We start from the raw sequence: 27,645 nt of genomic DNA, 5'->3' as shown, positions 1-27,645 counted from the left end.
GGACATTTCTAATGTGTCTGGTGGGCAAGCTTATTTTGAACTCCGAATGCAGCAAACACTAGGCCAAGACCTTTCTAATCCATCAGCTTCAGAGGAACTGTATTGAGGAAAAGAGAGCCCAATCTGTGGTGATTATTCATGGGCAGACAGACAGGTCCTGTGTCTGGACTCTGGGCTGAGGCTGGTGGATTATTCCAGTCCCTGCAGCCAGAGGCAGCCCATTTGGCAGGTTTTTATGGTAACTTTTCCAACAGCCTCTTTTATCCCCAAGTGCCAAGCTGCTGAGGACTGGAGTGGCCCAGTCTTAACCAGGCGCTAGCCAGCCTGTGTCCATCTGTGTCCCGCTGGTGATGAGGAGGAGGGGCGGCCCCAGCCCACCCCATTCCATCCCTCCGTATCCACAGCACCTGGCCTTGGTGGCTGCTGCCTCTTCCCTGGGACAGCCGGACACTGCCCGTCTGGGTGCCCCCCACCACTGCTAGGAGAGGAGGGTGCAGAAGGGCTTCTCCTTCCCCCAGCACACAGCCATCCACCCTGGCAGCAGCAACCTTAGTGCAGAAAACAAAGGAGAGAAATGCCAAGTTGCTCACCAGTGTTAAAATCAGCACATTGACACGAGTGCGGTAACTCCTTGATGGCTTTGTGTTACATCCACAAGTAATTCTGCATTGCTTTTTTGGTGGGGATCAGCTGCAGATATTTGGTGCTTGAATATCTAGAAGTTTAAAATATGATTGGAAATTGAAGCATAGGGTACATATATAGTTAACACAAATATATTCATATATGGTTAACACAAATACATTTTTAAAACTCTGTTATGAATGGCCTGATTGGGGACTGAAGAACTTACTGAAGAGCTGCTTGGAATACTTTTCAGGAATTACAAAAAGGTTTTCTTGATTTGGGTAGAAGCAATACAGAACTGTAAAAATTATAACCGTGGCAGCATCAGCAGCCTCTGACTAAATCGACTGACAGCAAGAAAGTTTTCCCTGTGGCTCAAAAGCAGTTCGTGGGATATATCTTTTATATTTACTGCAATATCAAAATACGCATATTTATCTTCAAGAGGTACCATTATACCCTAGCTTCACATGTTTCTGTGGGTAGTCAACCAGTAATGAATGTTTCTTCAGGAACTTCTGGGTTTTAAACTATTACTGGAATTTTGTTGTTTAAATTGTAGTGAGTGTTCCTAATTCCTTCAAACTCCCTACAGCCTTTTAGCTCCAGCAAAAACTAACTCTGTGAGAGAAAGTGAGTTCCTTTTTCACAGCAATTCACTCTTTGCTAATTCCATGCTTTGGAGTAGTAAATGTACCTTTCAAAATACTGCTAGCTTCTGAGCTTTGAGAGGTGCTGTGGAGAATATGAAGGTTTCTATAGACGTGCTTTAATTTTTGTATTTTTCCTTTATTCAATAATAATACAAGTCATTTTTTTTTAAAGGAGACAGGAAAAAAGCCTATTATATTGAGTAAGTCCTATTTCAGTGAAATACTATTGTTTTTGTGTGCCACTCCCCTCTAGTGAATAGAAGTGGAATTGCTCCATCTCATGCCGTGACACGGACCCCCAGCTGCAACCGGATTATGGAAATTTTCTTCAACTTTCAGTGACACAGAATTATCTTTTTTTGAGTTGAACAATGTGAACTTTTTTCTGCTTTTTCTATTAAGGACAAACCAGACCTTCATTGCAAAGCATGCCAAGTTTGCTAAAATCAGTCCTTTGCACACACATAATGCCCAAGTAAATACAAAATTAACTTCAACAACAGCAGAACTGTATTAGTTATTACTGCTGTGTCTGTATATTGCTGGATTTGAGTTACAGTTTCATGCTTCTTGCCCCAGTTTATGTACACTTAGCATTTATTTTAACAATGTTTACTTTTTTCTGGATTGTTGAATATGTATTTATTTAGTAATTTTAAAACCTCCCTGATAGGTTGCTACTTGCTTTATTAAACCCTTAAGTAACTGAGAGTAATGCTAGAGTGGTTTGGTCACAGGTAGGTGTGCAAGGCAACATAAAAAAATCAATCCATATATTTTCACATGGACATTTTTGTTGAACAGGTAAATATTCTGATATAAAACAGAGGAAAACAGTCTTATAAAAATGGTGTGTACGTGATATATATTCTGTCAAATATCAATTAACAAGATATCAAGTGTGGGATTTCTCTGGCCACAGGCCAGTCATATAACTCGGTAGTCACCCTAGTCTGTTCTTATCGCACATGGAGAGAAATACATGCATTTAGAATCACAGAATCATTTAGGTGGGAAAAGACCTTTAAGATCATCCAGTCCAACCATTAACCTAACATTACCAAGTCCACCACTAAACCAATTTAGGGTAGAGTCATAATTTCATGTTTCCTGGCTTGGTGGCTGGATTATTTTCTAATGAAAGTAAAAACTAGGAATCATTAAGATTGGATCAGTCCAAACCATCAACGCGACACCACCATGCCCACTAAAACATATCCCAAAGTGCCACGTCCACCCATTTTTTGAACATTTCCAGGGAGGGTGACTTCACCACGTCTCTGGGCAGACTGTTCCAATGCTTGACCACCCTTTCCATGAAGAAATTTTTCCTAATATCCAATCTAAACCTCCCCTGACGCACCTTGAGCCCATTTCCTCTTGCCCTATTGCTAGCTACTTGGGAGAAGAGACCGACACCCACCTCACTACAACCTCCTTTCAGGTAGTTGTAGAGAGCGATAAGGTCTCCCCTCAGCCTCCTCTTCTCCAGAAGAGAAGGACTTGGTCTCCATTCATCTCCTAACGTACACAAGTAAAATATGCTCATGCTCAGAAGCTGGTTGATTCTATTGACCGCACGTTACAGACATCTTGAGCTAGCATGAGGTGAATCCTGTACATGGTGGTCTGAAAAAATCTATTTGTGCCTGCTTTTTTGCTCTTCAATTGTACAATTTATTGACATAGTAAATGTGTCATTAATTGGTGGTACATCTGAAAACAACTTCTGCTTTAACACTGACAACCAAAGTTAGTCCATTAGAGTTGCACAGGCTGTGAAGGTCTCATTCTTAGCAAAGTAAGTAGCTCAAAGAAATCATGTAAGATGTAGAAGTAGCAAACCCTAAATCAACAAAAAATTTGATGTGAGGCAACTGTGTGCTGAAATTTGTTTGATTTAAAAAAAAAAAAAGAAACATGTATCCAAAGTTATTCTCAGTCATACGTAAGAAATGCAGAGGTATGCCTGAGAGTAGAATTTGCTATATAGAACTTCATATGTTTATATATCATGCTTTGTCACATCAAAAATGACGCTACACATTCACTTACCTGAAGCCTAAAGAATGGGAAGTGTGAATGTAGCTGAGAGGCCAAGTGTAACACATTTCCTTGCTTTTGTTTTGGGATCATTTTGCATTTCACATCCTTGCACTTTTCTGAGAACCAAAGCTGCAGTTCACCCTTGTTCTTAAAGGATGGCAGGTGTTGTTTGTAAAGGCTAAAACCGCTTTTTTGTTCTTTTTAACTAAAAGAAGTGTAAAAAAAAATGAGGCCAAATCCTATGGCATCTAGTTAGGCAAAGCTCACACACACTGGGATTTGTGGACTCTACCTTTTTTTTTTATTTACAGACTGTGCTGTACGTCACTGCGGCTCTATATTCTCTTCCTTTGTAACAAAAGGATAAAGTCCTGTTTGTTATTGCGCAGCACTTTGAGAACTGTGGTTGAGAAGCGCTATTATAGAATTGTTAATAAAAATGATCTCGTCTCTTTTCTAGAGAGATCAGTGCTTGCCCAGCCGACATTTGTTTTTCAAAAGAAGGACCGACCTTTGAAGGTAAAAAGCTTTTTCCCCTTCTTTTTTTTTTTTGCATAATTGATAAAAAGTGCTGAGAAATGAGGATTCTATAGACAATGATTCTAGCAGTAATAAAAGATTTTAGCCCAGGTTAACGCTTGTAATAAATGGCCTCAAAATAGAACAAGGAAAAGTAGAAACTAGAAACAAGACTGCTTTTAATGCATATATGCTGGATTGACACACTTTGTGTCCTGGTCTAGAAAATGGCTGTTCTATTCTCCTTGACCTTTCCACACATATTTTTTTTCCAGCGGCCTGCAGAAGACCCAATTTGCAAAGCTGAAAATGGTAATAACAACCTCATTGAAACAGTATAATAATACACTGGGTTATTCATAGGTCTGACTGTTGCCTTGTGAAAGTAGTGTTTGGACCCTTACTTTGTATGAGCAGGGACAAATCCCTGTTAGTAGACTAAGACTATGTGGGTTGTGGGGCCACCTACTATGTCTTAACATATATGCCCTTGTCTTACCTCAAGAATTCTTCCATGTTACCTCTGATATTTACCAGAAAGCCAAAGTTCAGAAGCCCTGAAAATTGGCCAAGTATATTCATCAGCTATATGAACTCCTAGCTGCCCGTTTTCTATTTGTTTAGGCTACATTATAATGTAACTTCTCATTCTTAATGTCTTCTGAGCCTGTGGGCTCTGAACTGATTCCAAGTCCTTGATTTACGTTCCCTGAACTTAGTAGAAATAAAGAAGACTTCCTAGGGCTTTGTGCCGGGTGTTGACTGAGATTCCAAACCCCTCATGCTCTTAGGTACTGCCTTAAAGTCGTTCCTGTCAGTCATTCCTAGAATTTATTGTGTTCAGGTTTTAATTCCATATCTTAACTTTCTGCTGAAATGTCCTGCCAGTCTGTCCCTGCAGAACATTATATTTACTTTTCTCTAGATTTCATTAGTTGTTCCAGAAAGTGTGCAAGATCATCATCTTTTACTTTCCAGAAGTCTGACTGTCAGCCTAACACAGGTATGATGTTTAGCTCCAGTCATGTTTTAATACTATAGTTCTGTATTCTCATCTGGTAAAGATGAGAAGGTATTTTCCTAAGAAATGCTTCTGCACTGTAGAAATGCTGCAAGTCATGAAAATGTGAACATTGATATAAACTTGATGGTAATTTCCAATTTTTAAGTAAAAATATATTCATTTTCCATACTTACATAAAATAAAGTAGTGAAAAATAGGTGTATTTCATATAATTTCCTTGAGTTAGTTGCTCACGCAGTCAAGGGAGGAGTGGGGCTGGAAAGGAATGAGATTCCCTGGCTTGTGGAAGCAGTCAGTGTTCCCTGGGCAATTCCTGAAAATGTAAAGCATTTTCCAGAAGGACCCCTCCTTCCGTCCCACCAACAGCTGACCTGGAAGGCCCTTTAAGGACTGTGTATTGTTCCATGGGAAGTGCACGCAAGGCACTGAGGCTACTGGCAGAAGGATTGATCTGTTTTTTAGAGTAACATATGAATGGGACCAGAAAGTTATTTCTGAATTCAGGCATTAATATGTGTACACTATATTTTGTTTTATCTAGTCCTGTGACACACCTGAATGTAGCTAAGAGGATTTAAGATAAGCTATGTTTGGTTTACTCTGAAAATTATACTGAGATCATACACAGAAAATCGTAGATACAGTAGAAATTTTAGGGTATGCCTATATCAAAAAATAAAGCAGGGTGCAGGAGGAAGCTTGAGTGTTTGACCTCTTGATTGTCCACACTGCTTAACTGATAGCTCACTCCCTGGTTCTGTTTTGAACCTCTCCAACTGGCAGTCTGCAAGACAGAACTGTTAGAGAGTGGACTAGCTGCAAGCAGCGTGCCTGAGCCAGGCTGTGCCACTTGGCCTCAGAGACCTCTCCGATTCAGTAGTATAGGCATAACCTAACAGTCTACTTCAGAAAGCTGGTAGTTAGCAGATAATAATTTATTCTAGTGCCAATGAAGGCATGACATCAAATTGCCTAACCTTAAAATTAATCTTTTTTTTTTCCTCCAAACAAATAATAATTTCAGTCTCTCATCCTTTCAGATACAACTCTTGCTCAGAAAAGAGGGAGATCATCTTCCTTTACCATTCTTCCTACCTTCCCTCCCTCCCAGCCAGGTAATTAAAAAAAAAAAGAAAACAACAAACCCAATAAATATTTATGTAGAAAAGCAGGTATTAGCTAAAATAACGAGGTGTACAGAAATGCTTTTTCTGCAGGACAGAGCTGGAGTGCATTGGACTAGGCTAGCATCCGGACAGGAGAAAGGAATGTTTTAGGAGGAGGATTGGCAGTTCAATAGAAGAAATGTTTTTTGCATTTGTTGTTAGGGAATCCTGCAGTGGTGGGGAGGAATCTTTGAATAATTTGCAAATAGGCATTTACACCATGTGGTACAAATTATACTTGAAAAAACAGAATGGAGTTAAAGTAATTGCATTAATCAGTTTGCGTGCAATTTAATGGTGATGGTTCCTGTAGGAATATAATTTTCTATCTTAGGAGCCTGTCTTCCCCCTTACTAGTGACCCTGGGAGTATTCTCTCACTTATCACTAATGGGAATGATAGAGTGGTCTTAAATCCTAGTCTATGTCTCTTACAAGAGACAGGTCCTTGACAGACATTGGCATAAAGGATTTCTAAATAATCTTAACATTGTTATAGCAACAAACCACACTCTTTCTGCAATGAAAAAGTAGTGATTGTGGGTAGAGTATCAGTTGTGTCATTTAGAGGGCATGGTAGATGGCTGCCATCACTTTCTGGCTGGTGTTTGGCATCTTTATTAGAATGGTGAAAGTATCAGCAGTACACTGCCATCATTGTAGTAAGTTATGAAAGCCTTTTTACCAGAACAGGGCAGGGTACATTTACCTATTCCAATGTTCTCGGGCCACATTTACTCATCTTAAAAATGCCTAAGACTAGACCAGATAGCATTGCCATTTCGATAGCTTTTGCAAACCGGCAGCACCTAGTTTTCAAAGCTGAAGAAGGATTTTATGAGTTTAAAACATCTGATAATATCCAAAAGACTTCTGTCTCTGACATAGCCAGAAAACCTATGGTGTTTTCTGTGCCTAAGTCTACCCCCTGTAAAATGGAGACAGTAACAGTTATCTCAGAGATCTTCTTTAGAAGGATAGCTTGGAATATGGCTCGGGTACTACCAAAATAGGGAGCTGTTACAGAAACATTTATTAATAATTAAAATTTGTTATTACTCATTATTAAAGTCTAAATACCTTGTTCTGCAGTAAACACGAATAACATATTCATGACCTCAGCTCTTCTTCAAAGAAACCCTGACTTGATCAAAAGTACGAAAGAAGGTAACTGTCATTGCAATGTTTGTTCACTGTAGTTCCACAAAGATGTTCTTAACAGATACAGAAGACATAAAAATGACAACTCTTCTCTATGCTGAGTGATAGGCTAAGTATCTTTATGAGGTTCATAAGTTACTTGTTTGACAGTGTAAATATCCTGTGAGCTCTGTTCTTAGCCTCTGCTCTGACTACGTCATTTCTGAGTGGACTGAATATAACATTGAATAGTGAAATTCCACATTGCTAACTGAATAACTCTGCTTCTGGAGAAGGCAATGAAGAACTGTCTTGGCGTCTGCAGGTGCAGAATTAAATGTGAAATACCAGAAGACAGATCTAACACAAAGCAGTAAATATAAATATGAAGATATATTTAAATACATGAATACAGATATATTTTATAAATATAAATAACTATATTTTTGTATATAATGCATTACCTTTTTATTCTGATAGGATAACAGGGGTTGGTGTCACTGCAGAGTTGTGTTATTTTAGAAGGGATTACAATTTTTCAGAATATGTAGCAAGTAAACAACAATAAATGTTATTTAAATATGCTTTGAAGCTTTCAGTTAAAGAGGCAAGACACATGGGTGTGAATTAGATGTGAAGAAAAAGTCTCTGTTTGAATATTTTGTCTTTGTATTTTGCAAGGACCCTTGTCACAAAGTCAGTTGCGGAATTTCATTAGACCTGCCATTTTACAACCCCCACAAGCTCTGACATGTCCTGAAAATCCTGTAGTAGCTCTAGTAACTAAGGAAGAAGCACACGTTCAGGTAAAAAGAAAAGTAATTTTACTGGCTAATATATGCTTGCAGTTCAAATTAAAAAAAACAGTGCTGTTTTAAAGCAGTTAATTATTCCACTGCATGATTTTCAAGAAAGTTCCTGTATCAGTTTCAGTGGGATCAATGGATCACTGACGTGGTGTGAACTGTTAAACTCGTGCTAGCTGTGTTTGAAAAAAACATCTCTTCTCTGCAGGCTGTCTCAGCTTTCAGATATCAGGGTTCTGTGGGCAAATCAGCTTTGGCAGTCTTTTGGATTTTGTTTATTTAGAAAGTAACATTTTAGCATTTTGATGAAGGGCAGTGGCTTAGTACACAGCTGGAGGAATCTCTGCCAACTACCACATATATATATATATACACACACATATATACCTCTGTGACTCTGTACTTCTAGCAGATCTGTTTATAGCAGAAAATAAGCTTGGTCTAATTAATTCATCTGGTTTTATTATTCCTAGCTACCTAAAGACAGCTCTTATTCCTCAACTGAGAATTCAGTAAGTTCAAAACCAGCAGTGAGGTCATCTACTACCATGAATCCTTCTAGCTCTAAAACAACACAGTAAGTTTTTATTTGTTATATTTCTACACCATTTTGTCACTTGGCATATGCATGCCCTTTTGTACTAAGTGCCATGGTACTAAGCCCATGCTATCTACACCCACACAGTGCTCACTGGTGTTTGTGTGAGGTGCCAGGATTTGTGGGTACTGACATGAGCTCTGTATGCTGTAAGAAATGGGCTCCCACTGGGAATTAATCTCTGTGGGACAGTTTGTTTCTCATTAGCAACCCCCAAGCCAGAAACTATTTTGGTTTGCTGTCTCATGCAGCTTTGGACGTTCAAAATATGTCCCGGTTTTGAATGTTTACAGTTATCTTTGTGTCCCTTTGGAGAACTCTCTTCTGATTGCATAGCTGCTGCATCTCATAAATAGATGCATTGAAACTCAGGAATTACCAAAACATGTCAGCAGATGGGACACAAGAGACATGAAGAAAACTGTACAGGTCTGATTTGGAAGACAAGGTGAATGCTGCAGCTGATGCTCTACTTCCATGCACATGCCAGAATATCTGGCATGAAGAACTAGCTGTGATGATTGTGATACGGTGGCATCTTTGCGCAGACATGGGGTGACCAGCATGGACTCCAGAATTTCTGCATGAGGAAGCTGACTTCCTTGGACTAGGATGTTGCCCCATGCCCTTGCCTCTGTATATGACTAAAAGAGCTCACACTGGTGCAAAAGTGGGCTATTACCTCCCTCTGGATACTGGCTCCAGAATATTAGCTCTGTGGTTAGCCAGCAGGTTATCTTGTGGGTATCAATACTACTTGCTGATGGTTGATGAGGGTTATTTCCCTGGAAGTTGTGAGCGTCAGGAACACACCTGAGATCAGTAATGATGAGAATGATATTTCAAAATTGCTAGGGCCACAGATAAGACATTTGTGATGTTGCCTCCTTTCCCCCTCCCACCCAAAGAGGGCAGACAACATGTTAACTGCAAGGGAGTCTATTCCAGCCTTCTTCAGGGCTGGATGGGCAACAGATAAAGGTTCCTGCACACATTTGGGGTGCACAGTGCCGGGGTTCTGAGGAGATAAGGTATTTTTAGATGCACAGACAACTTAGATCTTAATCCTTATCAACGAGAAGAGCATCATTAGAGGGCAGATGCTCACTGTGATTTTGGAAGAGCCAGCCTGTCCTTTTCTATCAAAATTAATGCTGTGATGATGCCCAGTGAGGACAACATGGAGCCACACAGCATGCTGGATTTTTAGCAGATTCAGAATGATGGTAATGCGCATACTGGAAAAGCTAAAGGGAAGATGGTACTCACTTCAAAATCAGTTGGTATCAGTACTCCAAGTCTGTTTACCTCCTGTCACCTGCACAGTATCTAGGAAAAGATAAGTGAGTGGCTTTCTCTTGTGAAGTAGATGGATAGAGAAATGCAATGCAGTGTTTCAGTGCTGACAAGTTACAAGACTTAAAAGTGCGTATTGTATTTCTTTCCAAAAGAAAATCTTCTTTTTTAAAAGAGGAATTGCTAATCTGCTTGGGGTATTTGTGCCTCATTAATTCTGTTTATTACAGTTGTGGTAAATATGGGTTTATTTGACAAGTTGAAAGCTAATTTAAATACAGCTAGTGCTTAATGCTTTTCTCAGATTGCAGGGGAGTGTAAGTGCCATTCTTCTGATCCATATTAAGTGACTGATGCTTTAAAATGCTTCAGTAAGATCTTTTTGGCATAGCTGTTTTCTCATAGATAACTTGACAACAAGTATTCAAACAAACAACTTTATTAAACTCCCTATACATGCTAAACAATAGTGAACATGGCAGCCAGACCTGCTCATTGCTATGAAAAGATTTTTTTTAGATTTGTTTTTAATTATCAATCAAGGTGTAACAATTGACATTTATCTACAAAAAATAAAATGCAGAGAGACTCAACAGCAGGGATTGCTGCTGCCTGCAAACGTCCCTCTTACTTTCCATCCTCTTCTACCTATTCTTCTCTGTGTGATACAGATCTTCATGGAGGTGAATGAAAATAATTTGTTAGCTCTCTGCAGCTGCTGCAGCTGTCCATGTCCCAGGAAATGAGCAACAGTTCCATTTCCTGGACTGGGTGTAGTAGTGAGCTGAAAAGGGGAAATCTGCAGTTTCTCGAGTCTGATTAAAAGCTTGAAAAGGAGATTGTGCCGTGACAGAAATACAATTCTGGGAAAATGCAGGCTTCTGGTCATGTATTCAGCTTTGCACAAGGATTTGCTTGGAAAGCTGCAAAGGTTCAAGCCAGCACTGGAACTGGCAGCTACTCAGTCCCTTCTGGACACTCTGAGAAGGACCGTACCTGGATCTACTCCCTTTCCATAGTCCCTTTTCAGTATCTTATCCACAATTCTCCTTCTTCCATTCTTCCTTGTTAGTGGTCATTCCCTGAATTCAGTGCCTCTGTTTTGCATCTCCATGGCAATGTCATCCCTGGCACACTTTGTTCTTGTCCTGCAGCAACATAAGGGTATTGAGGTTTTAATAAGACTTTAAGGCTGGCACTTCCAGTTAACTGTCTGGGAAAAGAAAGATCCTTCACTGATTACTTTTTCCTCACATTTCTGGAAATAATACATTATTTCTTTGAGACAAGGCTCTACTTTTTGGTTTTTAGCTCTTCTGGAGTGCTATCTTTACTAAGTTGCTACTGGAGCAGCCTAGAAGTAGCAGATGAAATTTCAGGATGGAAACTGATCACAATTCAGTGAATTTTAGTGGGGAGTTTTCTTGAGGATAAGAAACTCATTAGTTTAAACACATTTCCCATGCCCTGTTCATGGCCCAAAATACATATGAAAGGCTTGAAGTCTGAAAAGAGACAGATTTTCTGATTTGTCTTTCTTATTTGCTCTTAGTCTTAGCAACACATCAAGCATGAGAATGTTAAGGAATATTTTTTTTCCTTAAGTGTAAAATGGAGATAGCTTGTACTTGGGAATTCCTTCATCCTATGTGAAGAGATTTCAAGCACAGTGTAGTTGTGAACACAGAAACTAAGTTTTAGAGGCTGTCATCAAAGTTCTGGCAACAAACCCAGCTTATTAACAGGAATATCCTCTGTACAACAAACATATGTGCTGTTAAGCCCTCCCAAGGGTTATAAATGATCAGGCAGAGCAGATAAGTGGTGCTGAAGTATGCAGTTTGTGACAGAACATCAGATCATCTTCCTGCCAAGTTGTCCTTCTGGAACAGAAAGAGACAAGAACTTGGATGGTTTTGCCTTTGTCAGACAGAGATGCAGTGATTAAGCTCTACAGAAAGCATGAACAACTGATAAGCCTTTTGTAAAAAAAAAAAAACCAACCCAAAACCCCCAAACCCAAAAACCAGCAGCAGGAACAACTTCCACACAAAGAAGTTTACAAGGACTTTTCTAGTGACTTTTATAAAAAATGGATCCTGTTAATTTAAAGTGGCTATGTAATTAGCAGGTCAAATTACAACTCTACTTCTATTAGAATATTCTTGAATGTAATTCACAAGTAATATACTTTTTACAAGTTGTGACTATGTGACTATTTAAAAAAGCATTCACCTTTTTTTCTTAAAACCTCCTGAGAGGTAAGAGGCTAACTGAGAGTAGTTAAGTTCAGGGTGGCAATACAAAAAAACCAAACCAAAAAAAAACATTTCTTATCTGGAAAAGCTGAGACACTAAGAAGGAAAAAGGGACAGAACAGAAGAAGGACAAGTGTCCAGATCCTAAGCGTAAAGTGGTTTATCTACTATATGAAATTTTCTCCCAAATCTATATCCCCAAACTATAGTTGGCCAGTGCCAAAGGACTGCAAGTTTTCTTCACTTCTCATTTTAAGTATATCTGTGAAACAGGTCATTGAAAATGGAGAGAAGATCTTTCTTTCCTGTTTTAGTTACACCTCATCGTAAGCCATCTGCTATCATACCTTTACATTTTTGCAGTATTTGTGTGAATTGAAAGTGTGTGCATTAGAATACACTGCCTGCCCTCTGCCTTTCCAAGGTGTTAGGTGGATGACCAAAGACTGCATATAGGGCGCTGGGGAGTATGTTATCCTGAAGGGTACCAGAGCTGCACCAACATGAAGGGATAATAGTTAATTGTTGGTAGTCTTTTGGTGGAGCAAAAGGAAACAGGGAAACAAATGTAACTCATTAAAGTTTCTGGAGTAAGATACTTCCCTGAGGAAGAAGAGGAGGAGGCATGCTGTTTTGCTTCTTGTTCTTTGCTTTTAAGGAACATCCTCAATAATCCTCATGAAATACAGTGTGATACTCTCTGTTCCTTTTGTGAAATGTTATGTTAAGAATATTCTCAGATTCTCTTAAAGAATTTGTCTGATTACTTAAGTGGTCATTTTTTGGTTGTCTTTAATGTAAGGTGTGGTAAACTAAAAGCATGAACTTATTTACATTCTTTACAAAGTTCTAAATAGTTCTAAATCACATTCTTATGTTATTTTGTTCCCACAGAAGTCAGTTGTTTGAAGACAGAAGTGTACGAAACATCAATTCTGATTTTGTGTTTGGAGAAAACATGGTTGAGAGAGTTTTGGTAAGATCTGTAAATGCTGGCAGATTTTTTATCAAGGTTAATGTACTTATGAGTATAATTTTTTTCAAAGATTGATTCTTTTTAGCTCCTCCTGTTCATTTAAAGATGTGAGTAAATATGATTCCAATGACTGTTGAGGAGAAAAAATCTAAATATTTGCTGTAGGAGGGGTAGGCGTCCCTATCTTCCCCATCCTAGATAAGTACACTAATTACTAACCCATACCAGTATGCATTTCTCTTTTGCTCATTTTTTGACCTGAAAAACGGTTTTTTATGTATTTCATGTAAGGCGGGACCATCACAATATGAGATGAAAGAATGTGGTCCCCACCACTCTAATAGTTTCCATCATCACTGTTAAGAGATGGGAGAAATTAGTATGAGGGGAAAATGGAACACCCATCCTAGATAGTGTCCGTGTTAAACTATATTGTGCATGCTGTGAGACAGCTTAATGAATCATAGAATCACAGAATCATAGAATCGTTTAGATGGGAAAAGACCTTTAAGATCATCCAGTCCAACCATTAACCTAACACTACCAAGTCCACCACTAAACCAATTAAGGGTAGAGTAGCAATTTCATGTTTCCTGGCTTGGTGGCTGGATTATTTTCTAATGAAAGTAAAAACTAGGAATCATTAAGGTTGGAGAGGATCTCTAAGATCATCAGTCCAATCATCAACGCGACACCACCATGCCCACTAAACCATGTCCCCAGGTGCCATGTCTACCCGTTTTTTGAAAACTTCCAGGGATGGTGACTTCACCACCTCTCTCAGCAGCCTCTTCCAATGGTTGACCACTCTTTCCATGAAGAAATTTTTCCTAATATCCAATCTAAACCTCCCATGGTGCAGCTTGAGGCCATTTCCTCTTGCCCTATTGCTGACTACTTGGGAGAAGAGACCAACACCCACCTCACTACAACCTCCTTTCAGGGAGTTGGAGAGAGCGATAAGGTCTCCCCTCAGCCTCCTCTTCTCCAGGCTAAACAAACCCAGTTCCCTCAGCCGCTCCTCATCAGGCCTGTGCTCCAGACCCTTCACCAGCTTTGTTGCCCTTCTCTGGACACGCTCCAGCACCTCAATGTCTTTCTTGTACTGAGGGGCCCAAAACTGGACACAGTATTCCAGGTGCAGCCTCACCAGTGCCGACTGCAGGGGGACAGTCACCTCCCTGCTCCTGCTGGCCACACCATTCCCGATACAAGCCAGGATGCTGTTGGCCTTCTTGGCCACCTGGGCACACTGCTGGCTCATGTTCAGCTGACTGTCAGCCAGCACCCCCAGGTCCTTTTCAGCCAGGCAGCTTTCCAGCCACTCTTCTCCAAGCCTGTAGCGTTGCATGGGGTTGTTGTGACCAAAGTGCAGGACCTGGCACTTGGCCTTGTTGAACCCCATACAGTTGGCCTTGGCCCATCAATCCAGCCTGTCCAGGTCCCTCTGCAGGGCCTTCCTACCCTCGAGCAGATCGACACTCCCACCCAACTTGGCGTCATCTGCAAACTTACTGAGGGTGCACTCAATCCCCTCATCCAGATCATCAATAAAGGTATTAAACAAGACTAGAATGGATCATGTCCCGAAGGGAACTAAGGCAGAAAAGTGATTCCTAAGCTGAGGACTGCACCATTTAAAATGGAATTGAAATTCAGTTTCTAGTTTCTAGAAGTAGAATGAAAACAGTATGCATATCTGCCAGTGAAAAAGCTTGGCAATCACAGGCCTGGGTTATGACTTCTGACTAGGATTTAGTTATAAGGTAGGAGTTGAGCTACTGAGCATTGTCAGGAGCCAGAAGCATTTACTTAGACATGCCTAAGAAACTTCACCTGCAAAAACTGAAGGCTATGGAAATTTTAAATGCCTCTGAGGTTAACTTTTTGGTTTCAGGGAATTTTAAACTATTTTTCTGGGGCTTAAGTGCTTAAACTGGAAATTAGCTGGTACTTAAACATCTAAGTCTTTCAGTGGATTTAAATCCTAGTCCAGGATCCATACAAAGAGGCCATTCTTCTTGGTTGAGAAATGAGATACCAATTTTATGATAAGTACTTCCACTAGAGACTGAAATTGTATCATTTGGGTCAGTTTTCACTCTTAAGGTACTACAATTGCTAATCTTCAACCTAGCATGCATTAAATGATTCAGTGTTCTGTTTGATATGAAGTAATATAGCCATTTTATTGGAATAGGAATTCTTATTTCCCCTGTTTTTTTTCTAGAGTCCTGGAAGGCATCCCAAGCCATGTAAGGAAGCTGATTCATACAAAGGAGAAATAACATCCATGTACATAGAATCATTTCATGTCAGTCCACAAACAAGTAAGCATACTCAGCGACCAAGTACAGTTAGCTTTATTATTATATGTTTCGCTGTATCTTAGAGGATGTCAAATGAGTGGTGGTCAATAACTTCCATCTATTCTCAAGTTATCCAGTCACTAGCACACTTGCAGTATGTGCCAAAACCTGTGTTCAGCTACAGTTTGGTTTGTGACATTTGAACTGGACTAACTTCAGATGAATGATCTAAGTTATTCAGGAAAGGATAGAGTTCTACAGATTATTATTATTATTTATTATTTGAAAAAAAGTCAGTGAACTTTGTGAGTGCCTTTTGGACTACATTTTTGAACTACAATTTTAAGCTGTTGGCTGCTTGTATTTTGTGACGGCTCATATAAATTACTTTGCCATATTGTATCCTAAATGTAGAATTGAAACTTCTATAGAGATTTCAGGGGTTGTTTGTGAGTCTAGTGTGAGCTTTTTTACTAGGCAAGCGATGCAAACTTAGGCTGTGTGAGGGAGTCCCAAGTAGGCCCTTACCTTAAGCCCTCTCGTCAAATTTTGCATCCCTCTTTACTAATGGATGTTTTGGATCCTCTTACTTTGTATGAATAGTCTTAACAAATTAAAAAAACGCAACCAAGTCTATGGAAAACTTATGTAGATTATGCAAATAAACAAAATTTTCTAACAATGTTGTTCTTTTCAAATCTTGTCCTGTGTTCTTGTCAAAAATTCATTGTATATGTGTTACTAGTCTGAATACTGGGACATGTGTCTTTCATTATTTAGTAATCTGCACAGCAATATGACAGACCAGCTCATTTGGAAAATCAAATTCTAATTATTTCAGGCTTGTTTCTGCAAGTTGTCCCTTGGGGCAAACCTTTGCAACTGCAGAGAGCCCTGTTCAATTCAAAATGAGCCTAAACAGGTGAGACGTTTTGCAGTGTTCCAGCTTTTTTCTCTTCTATTTACTGCTTTGGCCAAAAACTTATTAATAACATGAAATAATATCAGATACCACAGAGATTACTGAAGTCACAGACCATCCTATGTGTGAGTTTTGTTGTCCTAAAAATATTCCCTGTACAGAAAGGATTTCCTTTTTTTTCCCCCCACAGAAACAGCTTTGTTGAGGAATGCAACACTAATTGAATCAGCAGCTGCTTGTATTTCCAAGCCAGTGGAGAAAATTCTGTTAGATAAAGTTGAAGTTATAACTGGAGAAGAAGCAGAACACAATGTATTACAGGTGTGTATTTCATAAAGCCTTGATCATGAGCAGTTTTGTTGTTGAAAAGAACATCTAGATCTATTACAGATTGCAGCAATCTGAAAATAACTTCAGTTTATAGTTTAAATTTTCACTTTTTTAAGATACGCCTCTGCTAACCCATATTTCTGTAGGCTGATATTTTCTTTTTCATATTATATTTGTTCATTTTATTGTCCCTTCCAGTAAGTGACTGCTTCAGAACTTCATTCTACAGCTGTATTTTATAAGCGTCTACACGGTATACCAGCAGTAACTAAAACTTAAAAATTGGAAATGATTTGAGTAAAGATTTTTTTATGACAAAACTTTTTGGGGAAAAAAGCAATGTGTTGTCAAAGTAATTAGTTTTATAGTTCATCTGAAATATCAATTATCTTTCTGGCCCAGCAGGACATATTTTGCTATTCTTCATCTTCAAACTGTTATTTTCTCAGAAAATAGCAATGATGTATATTAAAAATCTTAATATTGAAAGTTATATTATTTTATCATTGATTAAATCTTCTGTCTTGTCAGCACATGGAAGTTTTACTCTCTTTGGAGTACTACTCTCCTAGTAGTGGTACTGTGCTGCATAATGTTTCTAATGAGTGAGGGAATAAGGTTGTAGAACACTTGCAACAAATTCAGCTGTGTTAGTGGGCATCACAGACAAAGAGTTAATGAAGACGAAATAATTGAAAAAGTAAACTGGGATTCATGCTGAATGTTTTCTATGACTAGCAGAAAGTTTAGCACAAATCTGGGCTTACATTTTAAGTAATAATGGTGATATATCTATATATCTTTTTAATACATCCATATGCATGTATACAAGCCATATCAAAAGGTTTAAAAACATAAAGTTTTAGAACCAATAAAATTAACATTGGCTGGCAGTTTCCATCACGTGTTTCTCTTTCAGATCAACTGCAAGCTCTTTGTATTTAATAAGCTTTCTTTAACATGGATTGAAAGAGGCAGAGGATCCCTGAGGCTTAATGACACTTCTAGCAATAAATGTGGAATGTTGCAGTCAAGGCTAAGTAAGAATTAAATAACGAAGTAACACAAAAAGAAAACACTAAATAACCTGTACTATTGCTAGCCAGAATAAGTTTATTAAAACTGAGTAGCTAGTTTTAAGTCAAGCTCCTGAGAATGTTCTTAATATTGCCTGATAAATTTAGCTGTGTTACGGGCTGAGGCACTGGACATTCTTCACTCAGTTTGTACACTCGTGCTTGCCTATGTTGTTAGGTTCTGTGTATTTCTACTGCAGTGTATCTTTAGCTCAGTCACCGGTCTGACAGTTTGCTCTTTGTTGATTCTGCTTTTCCAGGAGCCCTGTTTCATGCCACTTCTGGAACGTTGTTCTTACTGTGCTGTCATTTTTTGTACTCTATTGCACAGTTTCAGCAGATTATTTGCTTTGTATGCCAGATGTATTAAAAGAAACAAACGTATTTTGGTATTTAAAAAAATAATTAAAAAAAAAATCTCACCGTGTCTGGCTTTAGACTAAATTAAAACAAGTAATTCATGAAAATATTATTGTATACAAGTGGTAGAGAAAACTGCTGCAGTAAAAATGAAGATGTTCCAATTACTTATCATATAAACCTTATTTTAGTTATGAGAAACCAAGGCAGCTTGAGACTGATTCTCAACGCCCGACTCTGGGATCAAATGGTTATAAAAAGAGCAAACAGAAAGAGCCTGTGCTTCACTGCAACAGACCAAGAGGACCTCTCTGTTCAAGTATTTCTAATTCAGGTAAGCAAGAGGTAAAAACCCCACCCAAATCCGCATTTCATCGAGGATTCTGAAGACTTGCTGAGGCTTTGGTTTTAGCAAATGGCCTTTTATGCTTGGTCAGGCTATGCTCAGCTTAGCTGTTACATGGCTTTTATTATGAAATGAGTTAGAATTGCTGTCTTTTGGTATTTCAAAAAAACCCAGAAAGGTGTGAAGATAGCATATGGCCTCAGGACAGACATTTCCAGACTGTTTCACATACCACTGATGGAACGGATATCATTCCAGAGTCATATGCAGCAATTACTCTTTCTTACAGAAGCAACACTGTAAGAATTTCTACACAGGCAGTTACATATTCATAAGTTACTTTGGTACAAAGCAGCAGCTTTCTGCCCTGGTTCCCAATATAGTGCTTGCACTAATCCATCCAGTGTAGGACCTCCATTTCTCAGTTGAGGAGAACACAGCTTTTGTGATGTCACCTGATGTAAGAAAATAGTCTTGGGAATCATTCTCTCTAGCAAGGGCTGATAAGTCAAGGATGGAAATGTGGTGGACTTATTTGCAAATACATAGCACATATGTCCTAGGTTGGGAAGTGGGAGCATCCACATGAGTTTAAGGATGTCGGGATGTTTAAGGATGTTGGGGTTGTTTAGTCTGGAGAAGAGGAGGCTGAGGGGAGACCTTATCGCTCTCTCCAACTCCCTGAAAGGAGGTTGTAGTGAGGTGGGTGTTGGTCTCTTCTCCCAAGTAGTTAGCGATAGGACGAGAGGAAATGGGCTTAAGCTGCGCCAGGGGAGGTTTAGGTTGGAAATTAGCAAAAATTTCTTTACGGAAAGGGTGGTCAAGAATTGGAACAGGCTGCCCAGAGAAGTGGTGGAGTCACCATCCCTGGAAGTGTTCAAAAAACAGGTAGATGTGGCACTTGGGGACATGGTTTAGTCTAGTCTACCCTTGATTGGCTTGGAGTAGACTTGGTAGTGTAGGTTAATGGTTGGACTGGATGATCTTAAAGGTCTTTTCCAACCTAAATGATTCTATGATTCTATGATTCTATGTCTCCAGTTTCCCCAGAAGGCCTTTCTGGGAAGGGTTCAGCCTCCTGGACAAGAAAAATAAATCACTGGTTCCAGGAAGGGTCACATTTTCCACCTGTATACACTGAAACCTGTCATTCCAAACCAAACAAGACATATTTCTTCCTAGTGCCAAGTGATACAGATAGAAGTTACTCCACATGATGCACAGAACTGGAGAGCTGGGCTGCAGAGGACCATATGTATTCAGTTACCCTCTGGTAGATGATTTGCTTCATAAGAACCTAAGAAGTACTCTGCTGGCACTTCTGACAGTGCCCAAATGCAGTGCTTTTAGGAAGCACAAGCAAGCATGGCCACTTTGTATGGTCTGTTCAGCTCATCGACCCCCAGCATCCATGTGTTGTATTAGGCATATGAGAGCATGCACCCCTACTTGCTTCCTTTGCTGTCTATTTTATGAAATTATTGTCCCTGAATTTTTGTAATTCCTTTTTTAAATTTTTATTACTATATTTCTGGCCTGTTGGTTTTAGTTTATACTGTCTGTCCCCACCCTCTCCTGAGACAGCAAATTCTAGAAGTTCTTACTCACTCTGTGAAGAAGCAGTTTCTTTTATGCTGATCCTCTACTGCTTTCCTTAAGCGTGCCCCTGTGCATTTATTGTGTGGTCTGATGAACAGCCGTACCATATTCAGGTTATCCACTGCTTTTAAAATTTTGAAAACCTTAGTTATACCCCCTTCTCCTCCTTCTCTTCAGACCGAAGAGTCTTAACTCTTCCTAAGGAGCTGCACCACACCTTTCATCATTTTTGGTGCCCTTCCCTTTACCTTCTTTAATTCTGCTATATCCTTGAGATGCGATGACCAGAACAGAACACAGTACTCAGGACATGGCTGCTCGAAGGTTTTATGTACTGGCAAAACACTGCCTTGTCTAGTTCTCAATACCCTTCTTGATGATGCTCGTCTTCTGTTCAACAATAGCAACAGAATTCATGGTATCTTTAAATTTTATAATCACAATTTTTTTTTGTAGTTAGGTTTTAAAATTCATATTTATTCTGTAAACCAAAATGCAATACATATATTAACATTTCAGTGCTTTATTGCTTCTAGAATGATATTCTGGAATTGTCTGGAATATCAAGTACTCAGTGCAAACTGAGCTATTCTTCAGGGGAAATAATAACTTTTAAGCTTACATTTCTTGTAACTATAGAGAAAATAATCAACAGCTACATATTATAAAACTCAGACCACTTAAACTTGACATTATTTGTATTTAAATTTATTTTCTGAAATGAATTATTAAGTGTGAATCTCAAACAGATTGTTTTGATTAAAAAGGACAAAATACAGCTTTTTCATTACCTTAGAAAATTTTTCAGTCAGCTTCCCTGTGAAAAATACAGATTTTTCTTGGTTAGTTTGGACCGCATGCATTTTATGTTCTGCAGGCAAGCTCAAAAGACACTGGATACCTGTATGCAGCAATACACCACCGCCTTGTGGCATTGCGAAGCTTTGCTGAGCAAGGGCCAGATGCTAATCAAGTAGACCCAGAGTCAGAAATAGCTTTTCAGCCATTAAAGTGTGATAGCGATGATGAAGATGATGAAAAAATAACTCAAGTGAGCAGCAGTGGATCTGGTAAGCAGAAATTTTCCTGGGAACACTGTAGTCCTTTCAGGGTATTTTCTTGTAAGCAATGAATTTTGTACTTTTTTTTTTCATGCCGACTATAACTTTCACCTGTTACAGTTACCCCTTTTCAGGTAGAAGAGGGTTATTCCTTTTAGTATTTTGACTTCCTATTGTTAAAATACTCTTTTGACAAAAGGCTGAGGGTAAGAAATTTTAATATTGTCAAGTTTTACCTAAAGGTTTCTTCAGTATATTTAAGTAGAAATGACTAGAGGTATTGAGATACTAGTTGTTACTTGAGGAAGTGAAAATTGAGTCCATTCACATCAGCACTTAGGTAGTTACTAATGGCTTCAAATGTAATGTGTTTAGTAAGGTATTTATTATGCAATGGTTAACTTCATTTAAAACACTGATTCCTGATCAGCTGTAACAACTGCCTCACTAGGAAATTTGCAGGTCAAGATTTACACACCAGTTTTTCCAGCTTTCTTCAACATAACAAAAATGTAGGCTCCTCAAAATGAAGCATGCAGCTACAACAAGACATAAGGGGCAAGCTGCTGATTTAGTCCTACTCTAGAAGCTGTTAATACAGCTCACAATGAGGCTGGGGTCACATTTGCAGAAAGCAAGACAGAAAACAGCTGTCACACTTAAAAGCTCTTCTCTCTTAGCAAAAGACAAGTCACATTTCTGGGGCGAATTCACTTGCTTGTGCCAAACTGCTACAGTGGATACAGGAGCTGCCAGTTATGTTCGATATTCTAGTAGAAGGGCTACAGCAGGCACATTTTGAATTGTTGCTCATAGCATTAGTTTCCCTCTTCAACCGAGTAATGTACTGTCCTTATATTATAAACTCTTCCTTTTAACAACTATTCAGCAAGGATCAAGTCATGCACGAGTGAGTGACTGCTTAAGGAAACATGTATTTTCTCCCCTTTAGGCAAATAGATTGCAGTTTACAGTGCTTGTTCCCATTATTAATTGCTGTTTAACTACATTTCAGTAGCATCTGGTGCTCTAAACAAAGCATGATGCTCTTATACAACATTTTCTCTCAAATACTTTTTTCCTGTTTAGGAAATGGGAAAAGCTCTGAGAACTCCCTGGATTGCTCCCACATAATCAAACATTCCCTCTTGTAATTCCTAAATAGTCTCTATTGACTTTACAAAGAGTTTTTGGTAACTTGAAGACTCCGGATGGAGCTTGACTCCTTTCCAGAATTACTGATGATAAGAACTCTTTGTTATTTTAGGGAAAAAAAAAGAAGAGGGGAAAGGGAATGTCAAAGCAGTGTAGGAGCACAGATTTACAAGTTAAATATTTATTTTTATTTGCAGAGACTTCTGATGCAAATATTCAGCTGGCAGCCAGCAAACAAATTCTGAGATATGAGTGTCAGGTGCTGTTTTTTCTTGACCTTTTAGTTTAAGCATCTGTCTTTCATTTATGTCCACTTACTGACAGCAGTTCTAACAATCCCTTTCAAGTGCTTTCTGGATGACTTCTAGCATTTCCTGCTTATCTTAAGCTCTTTTATTATTCTCAGAGGCACGAGGTTTTAATTTTGCATAGATTTCAGTTACTGGTATCCAAGTCCCACGTTACGTGCAGACATTCACATCTTAACACATGCCTGTCCCTGGAACTCCCATTTCCAAAACAGGAAGAAAAATATACCTCATGGGTTTTGAACAGGATGAGGTCTATTTTAAATTTCAGCATAGAAACGTCCATTTGGTTGCAAGAGATCAGATCCTGCAAATTTAAGAGCATTTGTTTAAAGCTTTCATTTTCATGCTTTCATTTGCATTTAAGTCGTCTCATTTTTATTGATGTAACTTAGTTTCAGAGATTACCTCTCCTTAAGACTACTATAAATGTTAAGAAGCTAAGTTCTCAGTGACTCATTACAAGAAATACAATTAGAACATATGCCTGCATTTTATTTCATTCCATTCTACCTGTTTTGCCTCAAAAAACCCAGTAGTTCTTTTTCTTAATAAAGACCTGAACTAACACAGTTCCCTAGATTATGCCATGTATTTCATGACACTGTACAAGACATGAAAAAATAGATGAGAACTATCTTTAGTTCTAGAGACTGAAGAAGAAAGCAAGTATGATATACATAAGTGAAGTGTTATGAACATTAAAGTGATTCTATGTGTTTGCAAGACATTTTTGGAAGAATTTTTTACAGAATTCTTCACTATAACATCCACGGGATGTTAATGCTGTATAAGGACAGTGTATAAGGTAGTAGAGATATTTCTACCATTTTACAAATTCAGTATAGACATTTATTCCAATATTTTTAAATTTTTTAATTGAATTGCTTTACTTTCAAGTAGAGATATTAATTTCATAAAGTCCATAAAGAATAGGTTGCTGTACCTGATATTTTTATCAGATCATATTTCACCAGCTACAGCTTGGATATTTTTACCAACAAATTGCTCTGTAAATCTATGTGGAGAGAAACAGAACAATTCATCTTTAAACAGATTTGAGAGTGGATGGGACCAATAATTCTCTAGGAAGTATTTACCTCTTCCCACCGACTACAGAGTGAACTGAGGAGATGAATTTAGACTAGACAGAAAACTTCTAGGCTGACCAAAGTCAAGCAAATCCCTTCTTCCATTTCTTTCATTGCTAATTCATTTCTCTGCTAAGTATTGTAACTATGTTTGCCTCCAGTTCTCTTTGTGAGATCTAGCTGAGGAAGAATCAGCAGAATTCTTTATTACGCATATGAAAAATTTTCTCACTATAACAAATAAAACAATGAAAAATGATGATATGGCAATGTGCGAATGACTGGACCAAGAGTGCTCCCTTCTCAGGGAAATGCCACTGGCCTCAGACAGTTGCATGACTCTCCCCTTTCCTTCTTCCTCTCCTCAGACTTGTAGACTTTACATTCTTTGCTGTGTGGTAGATCTGCTTCAACAAACAGAACAGAGAATTTCCCTTAGCCAGGCATATGGAGTAGCCTAATAAGGGAGCATGGCCTCCTGGTAGGCAACAAGTTGTACCTGATACCTGTAGATAAAGAAGACCTAGCACCCTACAGGTCTGTGTCCGGGGTGCATTCTGCAACAAGTAACATACTGTCAAACTGTTGTCACTACCTCCTCCTGCCTTGCTAATAGCTTTCAACCATCGATTTGGGGCCTTCCTGTATGTTGGCAGACCAGTGTCAGGCACCTGCAAAGTCTTCTGACTCCTGTTTTTTAAGCACCTTGACTACAGGCAGTTAGTTATGAATTCAACATGTAGGAATACGGAATTGCACTGCTAATATGCATAAATTCCATAGCTAGTTACTGCATAGACGGTTCTCTAAGGTAGACACTGTGCAACTGTTGCAGGGTGCCCTTCTCTTTCCACCGGCAGCACAAACAAACAAGGTACCTATGTCAGGGTTAAAAAATCATCCTGCCAGCACATGGATCTGTTAGAGCCCCAATGCCCAAGCTTCCCATTGCTAGCAGGTGATCTGAAGTCACTACTTAGACCTGTAAGTGACTAAAATGTCTCCAAAAATGTTACTCCTTCCTTCTGACACTTTCCATGTTTTCTTCATAGTCATAAGGAGATTCTTCTCTTGCTCCAAAAGAATGCATTTTGTTTACATTGAGAAACAGGTGCTGTTTCCATCATGGCCATCAGAAATACCAGAAAGTCCTTAAAGTGTTGTAACCCTGTTAGTATTTAGAAAGAACTATTATTCCTGAGAGGCATACAGCATTTCTTTCACAGGGGAGTATGAAATGTCAGTCATAGGAGTAGAATAGCATGGGACTACAGGTAGGATGGTTCCTATGATTTCCATCCTTTTCCCTTTCCTGATTTTGCAGGAACTTGTTTATTTTTACCTCTAAGGGGGAACAGAGAAGCTGAAAAAGTACATGTGAGGGACAAGGATGACTGTCAAAGAAATGTTTTACGCATTATTTCTTATACTGCACCTCACCAATAACTCTCTTAAATCTTCTCCTAACTTCATCCTGATTGAGGGATCCTGTCTTTTGATTGAGGTGTCCTCTTTTTCCTGGCATGGAATTTTCTTTTAGAAGCCATCAGGGTGAATTCAAAGATGCTGGATTTTAGGACTAGGTAAGTCCCAAGAAGTCTTTCCATACGTAGCCATGGACCTTAAGAGAAGACCACAGTGTGCAAAGACACAGTGCGTCCCATATGGGCCCACCAAGAATGGCCTGGATTTTGGAGACTACTGGTGTTGAGAGCTGGACAGTATCGTATCAAAAAAATGCAACCTTTGTTTTATTTTAGAGACCTTTTCTAGTCCACTATACACGTACCTCCCATGCTGGCCTCATTAGGACTCTGTCATCTGCTGGTGTTTATCAAGATTTAAAATGTTATGAGAGCTTTTTTATTTTTAAGTAAAATACTTTTAAAGTTCTTAAAGGAACTACTGTTCAGCAACACCATAGGAACTCCTGAAAAACTGCTACCTTTATTTGACATTTCTTGTCAATTTAATTTAAATTCTTACCAATTCTTAAGGATTCCAAATCATAAATCTAACACACACACACACATACCTGACAGTGATTAAAACTGAGGAAAAGTTAAGAATTAACTTCTTTGTTGGAGTCCAAGTGTCTGTATTCTCTCCAGCAGGTATCAGTTACATCTAAAGCAGAGAAGACAGCTCTCTGATTGGCGATAAATGCTGATGTATCAGGAAAGGGGGGGCGGGGGGTGGGGAATCAGATCTAATATTCTGACAAACACAAGGCCTTTCATTTCACCTGTAGGAGGTTTAAAACTTTCAGCAATTATTTAGTGGTGGACAGATGGTAGCAGCAATTTTTAAGCAGATACTGAGACAGGGATATTAATGTGTCTGGCATTAGTCAGCTGTATCTACTTTCTGCAGACGAGTCAAAGCCATAGAGATCACGCACCAAAAACACCCCTGGGTACTTTATCATGACCGATGAGTTACTTGAAGATATGTTGGATTTCTCATGGTTTACTGAGCATCTGTTAACAAGTGTTAAGACAGTGTTCCCCATACAGAGCGAGAGGATTTGCATCCAAGACACACTGTCCTATCTAGACATCTGAATCCTTAGTGCTTAGGTGCTTGTCTTTATTGACATGGGGGGGTCACAGGCTTCATTCACTATTCACATGCTCAAATATTTGTGAATAATCCTGCGTTATCTAGTTAGATGTTTACCTGAACCAGGAACTGATCATATCCAAACTTTAACCTACTTCTTTGGTATTATGAAATGCTGGGTTGTTTCAAAACATGAATTCACTCAAATAAGCAAGATTTTTTAAAATTCTTTTTCAGATCATTCTAGATGGAACCGCAGGCAATCCGTGGTCTGCTCATGACACCTTCCAGAGGTTACAACAGCATGGCTGGGAACTCATCTTCCCAAAATGTCTAAGCTGACTCATCAGTCCCTGGAGGGAGGAAATCAGATGCATTTTGCTTTATGACTTTTAAGTGAAGATTAATTTTAGGGACAGCTTAAGTTTAATACATTGAGAAAGAACTTAAGCTGCACTTCTGAGGATTCCAGTCGGCCTGCTTTGCACTGAGATGGGAATGACACGATGGCTTCCAATATTCGAGAAGTGTTACAAAGGCTTCGGATTTTAGAATTAAATGTATCTAGGTGCATTATTAAAGTAATGTATTTTATAGGGAATAAATGTTTATTCATCATATTGATGGATAAACCCACATAACCATGAACTAATAATATACATGAAGAAATATTTGTCACTTTTCATCTGTTATTTAAATCGGGCTTCACTGAAAACATTTACTTAAAATTGTGTGGTAACATTTAGCATCCTGTTTGTAAGTACATACAAGTGGAATTCAGAGTGGCAGTTGAGCTTGACCAAGGCCTATAGAAACCAGCCTTCATAACAAGGTGGGTTTTTTGTTTGTTTTGAAAATATCTGGAGTTCTGTACTGGTTGTAGAATTTTGTTAAGGGGCAAAGAACCACGATCTGCCTTTACAGCCATAAGCACCAGGAGAATTCACCATGAAGAACTTCAACCCAGTTCCAGGGGGCATATAAGATCTAAGATCTACAAGTGCATCTGCTTGCACTCATGAACACCTTTTCAGTTGCACAAAACAAGCACTTGCACTGTTAATTGTCCATTTGATATACACAAATAAATGCATGCACAGTATAACTGGTATTTGCATAAAAATTTCTCTTAAATGTGTGAGATTATCTGAGATTACTTCTGCCTTAGCTGTAGCTATCCCTAAACAGCATCACTCCTTGGAATAGATGAATGTTACACATCCTAATGTGTGCAGTAATCCCAACAGTGCCAAAGACCCAGTCACTCTGTAAAGTAATTCCACAAACTGCTGCCTTCTACCTAACAATTCTCATGAGGAATTGGAAAAATCAATTCTCTCTAATGCCACCCATGAATTAAGACTACCGGGTCATTCGTAAGCCCATGCAAAGTACAGACACTGTTTATGCTCTGTGTT

At 38.8% G+C, this 27,645-nt stretch overlaps 1 protein-coding gene across 1 annotated transcript in view; it reads left to right on the top strand.

The window, feature by feature from the left end:
• RANBP3L (RAN binding protein 3 like) overlaps nucleotides 1–26,508 on the top strand; it is a 33,126-nt gene extending 6,618 nt beyond the window's left edge. The window contains exons 2-15 of the mRNA XM_075726817.1: nucleotides 3,787–3,845; nucleotides 4,121–4,157; nucleotides 4,771–4,848; nucleotides 5,910–5,984; nucleotides 7,127–7,201; nucleotides 7,856–7,980; nucleotides 8,454–8,557; nucleotides 13,027–13,108; nucleotides 15,339–15,438; nucleotides 16,536–16,660; nucleotides 17,589–17,709; nucleotides 18,297–18,439; nucleotides 20,928–21,120; nucleotides 26,465–26,508. Of these exons, the coding sequence (XP_075582932.1) occupies nucleotides 3,787–3,845; nucleotides 4,121–4,157; nucleotides 4,771–4,848; nucleotides 5,910–5,984; nucleotides 7,127–7,201; nucleotides 7,856–7,980; nucleotides 8,454–8,557; nucleotides 13,027–13,108; nucleotides 15,339–15,438; nucleotides 16,536–16,660; nucleotides 17,589–17,709; nucleotides 18,297–18,439; nucleotides 20,928–21,120; nucleotides 26,465–26,508 (1,361 nt within the window). The remainder of the gene's footprint in view (nucleotides 1–3,786; nucleotides 3,846–4,120; nucleotides 4,158–4,770; nucleotides 4,849–5,909; nucleotides 5,985–7,126; nucleotides 7,202–7,855; nucleotides 7,981–8,453; nucleotides 8,558–13,026; nucleotides 13,109–15,338; nucleotides 15,439–16,535; nucleotides 16,661–17,588; nucleotides 17,710–18,296; nucleotides 18,440–20,927; nucleotides 21,121–26,464) is intronic.
• The last annotated feature ends 1,137 nt before the right edge of the window (nucleotides 26,509–27,645 follow it).

The sequence above is a fragment of the Pelecanus crispus genome, chromosome Z (assembly GCF_030463565.1).
Source record: "Pelecanus crispus isolate bPelCri1 chromosome Z, bPelCri1.pri, whole genome shotgun sequence".
NCBI lineage: Eukaryota > Metazoa > Chordata > Aves > Pelecaniformes > Pelecanidae > Pelecanus > Pelecanus crispus.
This window is presented reverse-complemented; position numbering and strand designations above follow the sequence as displayed.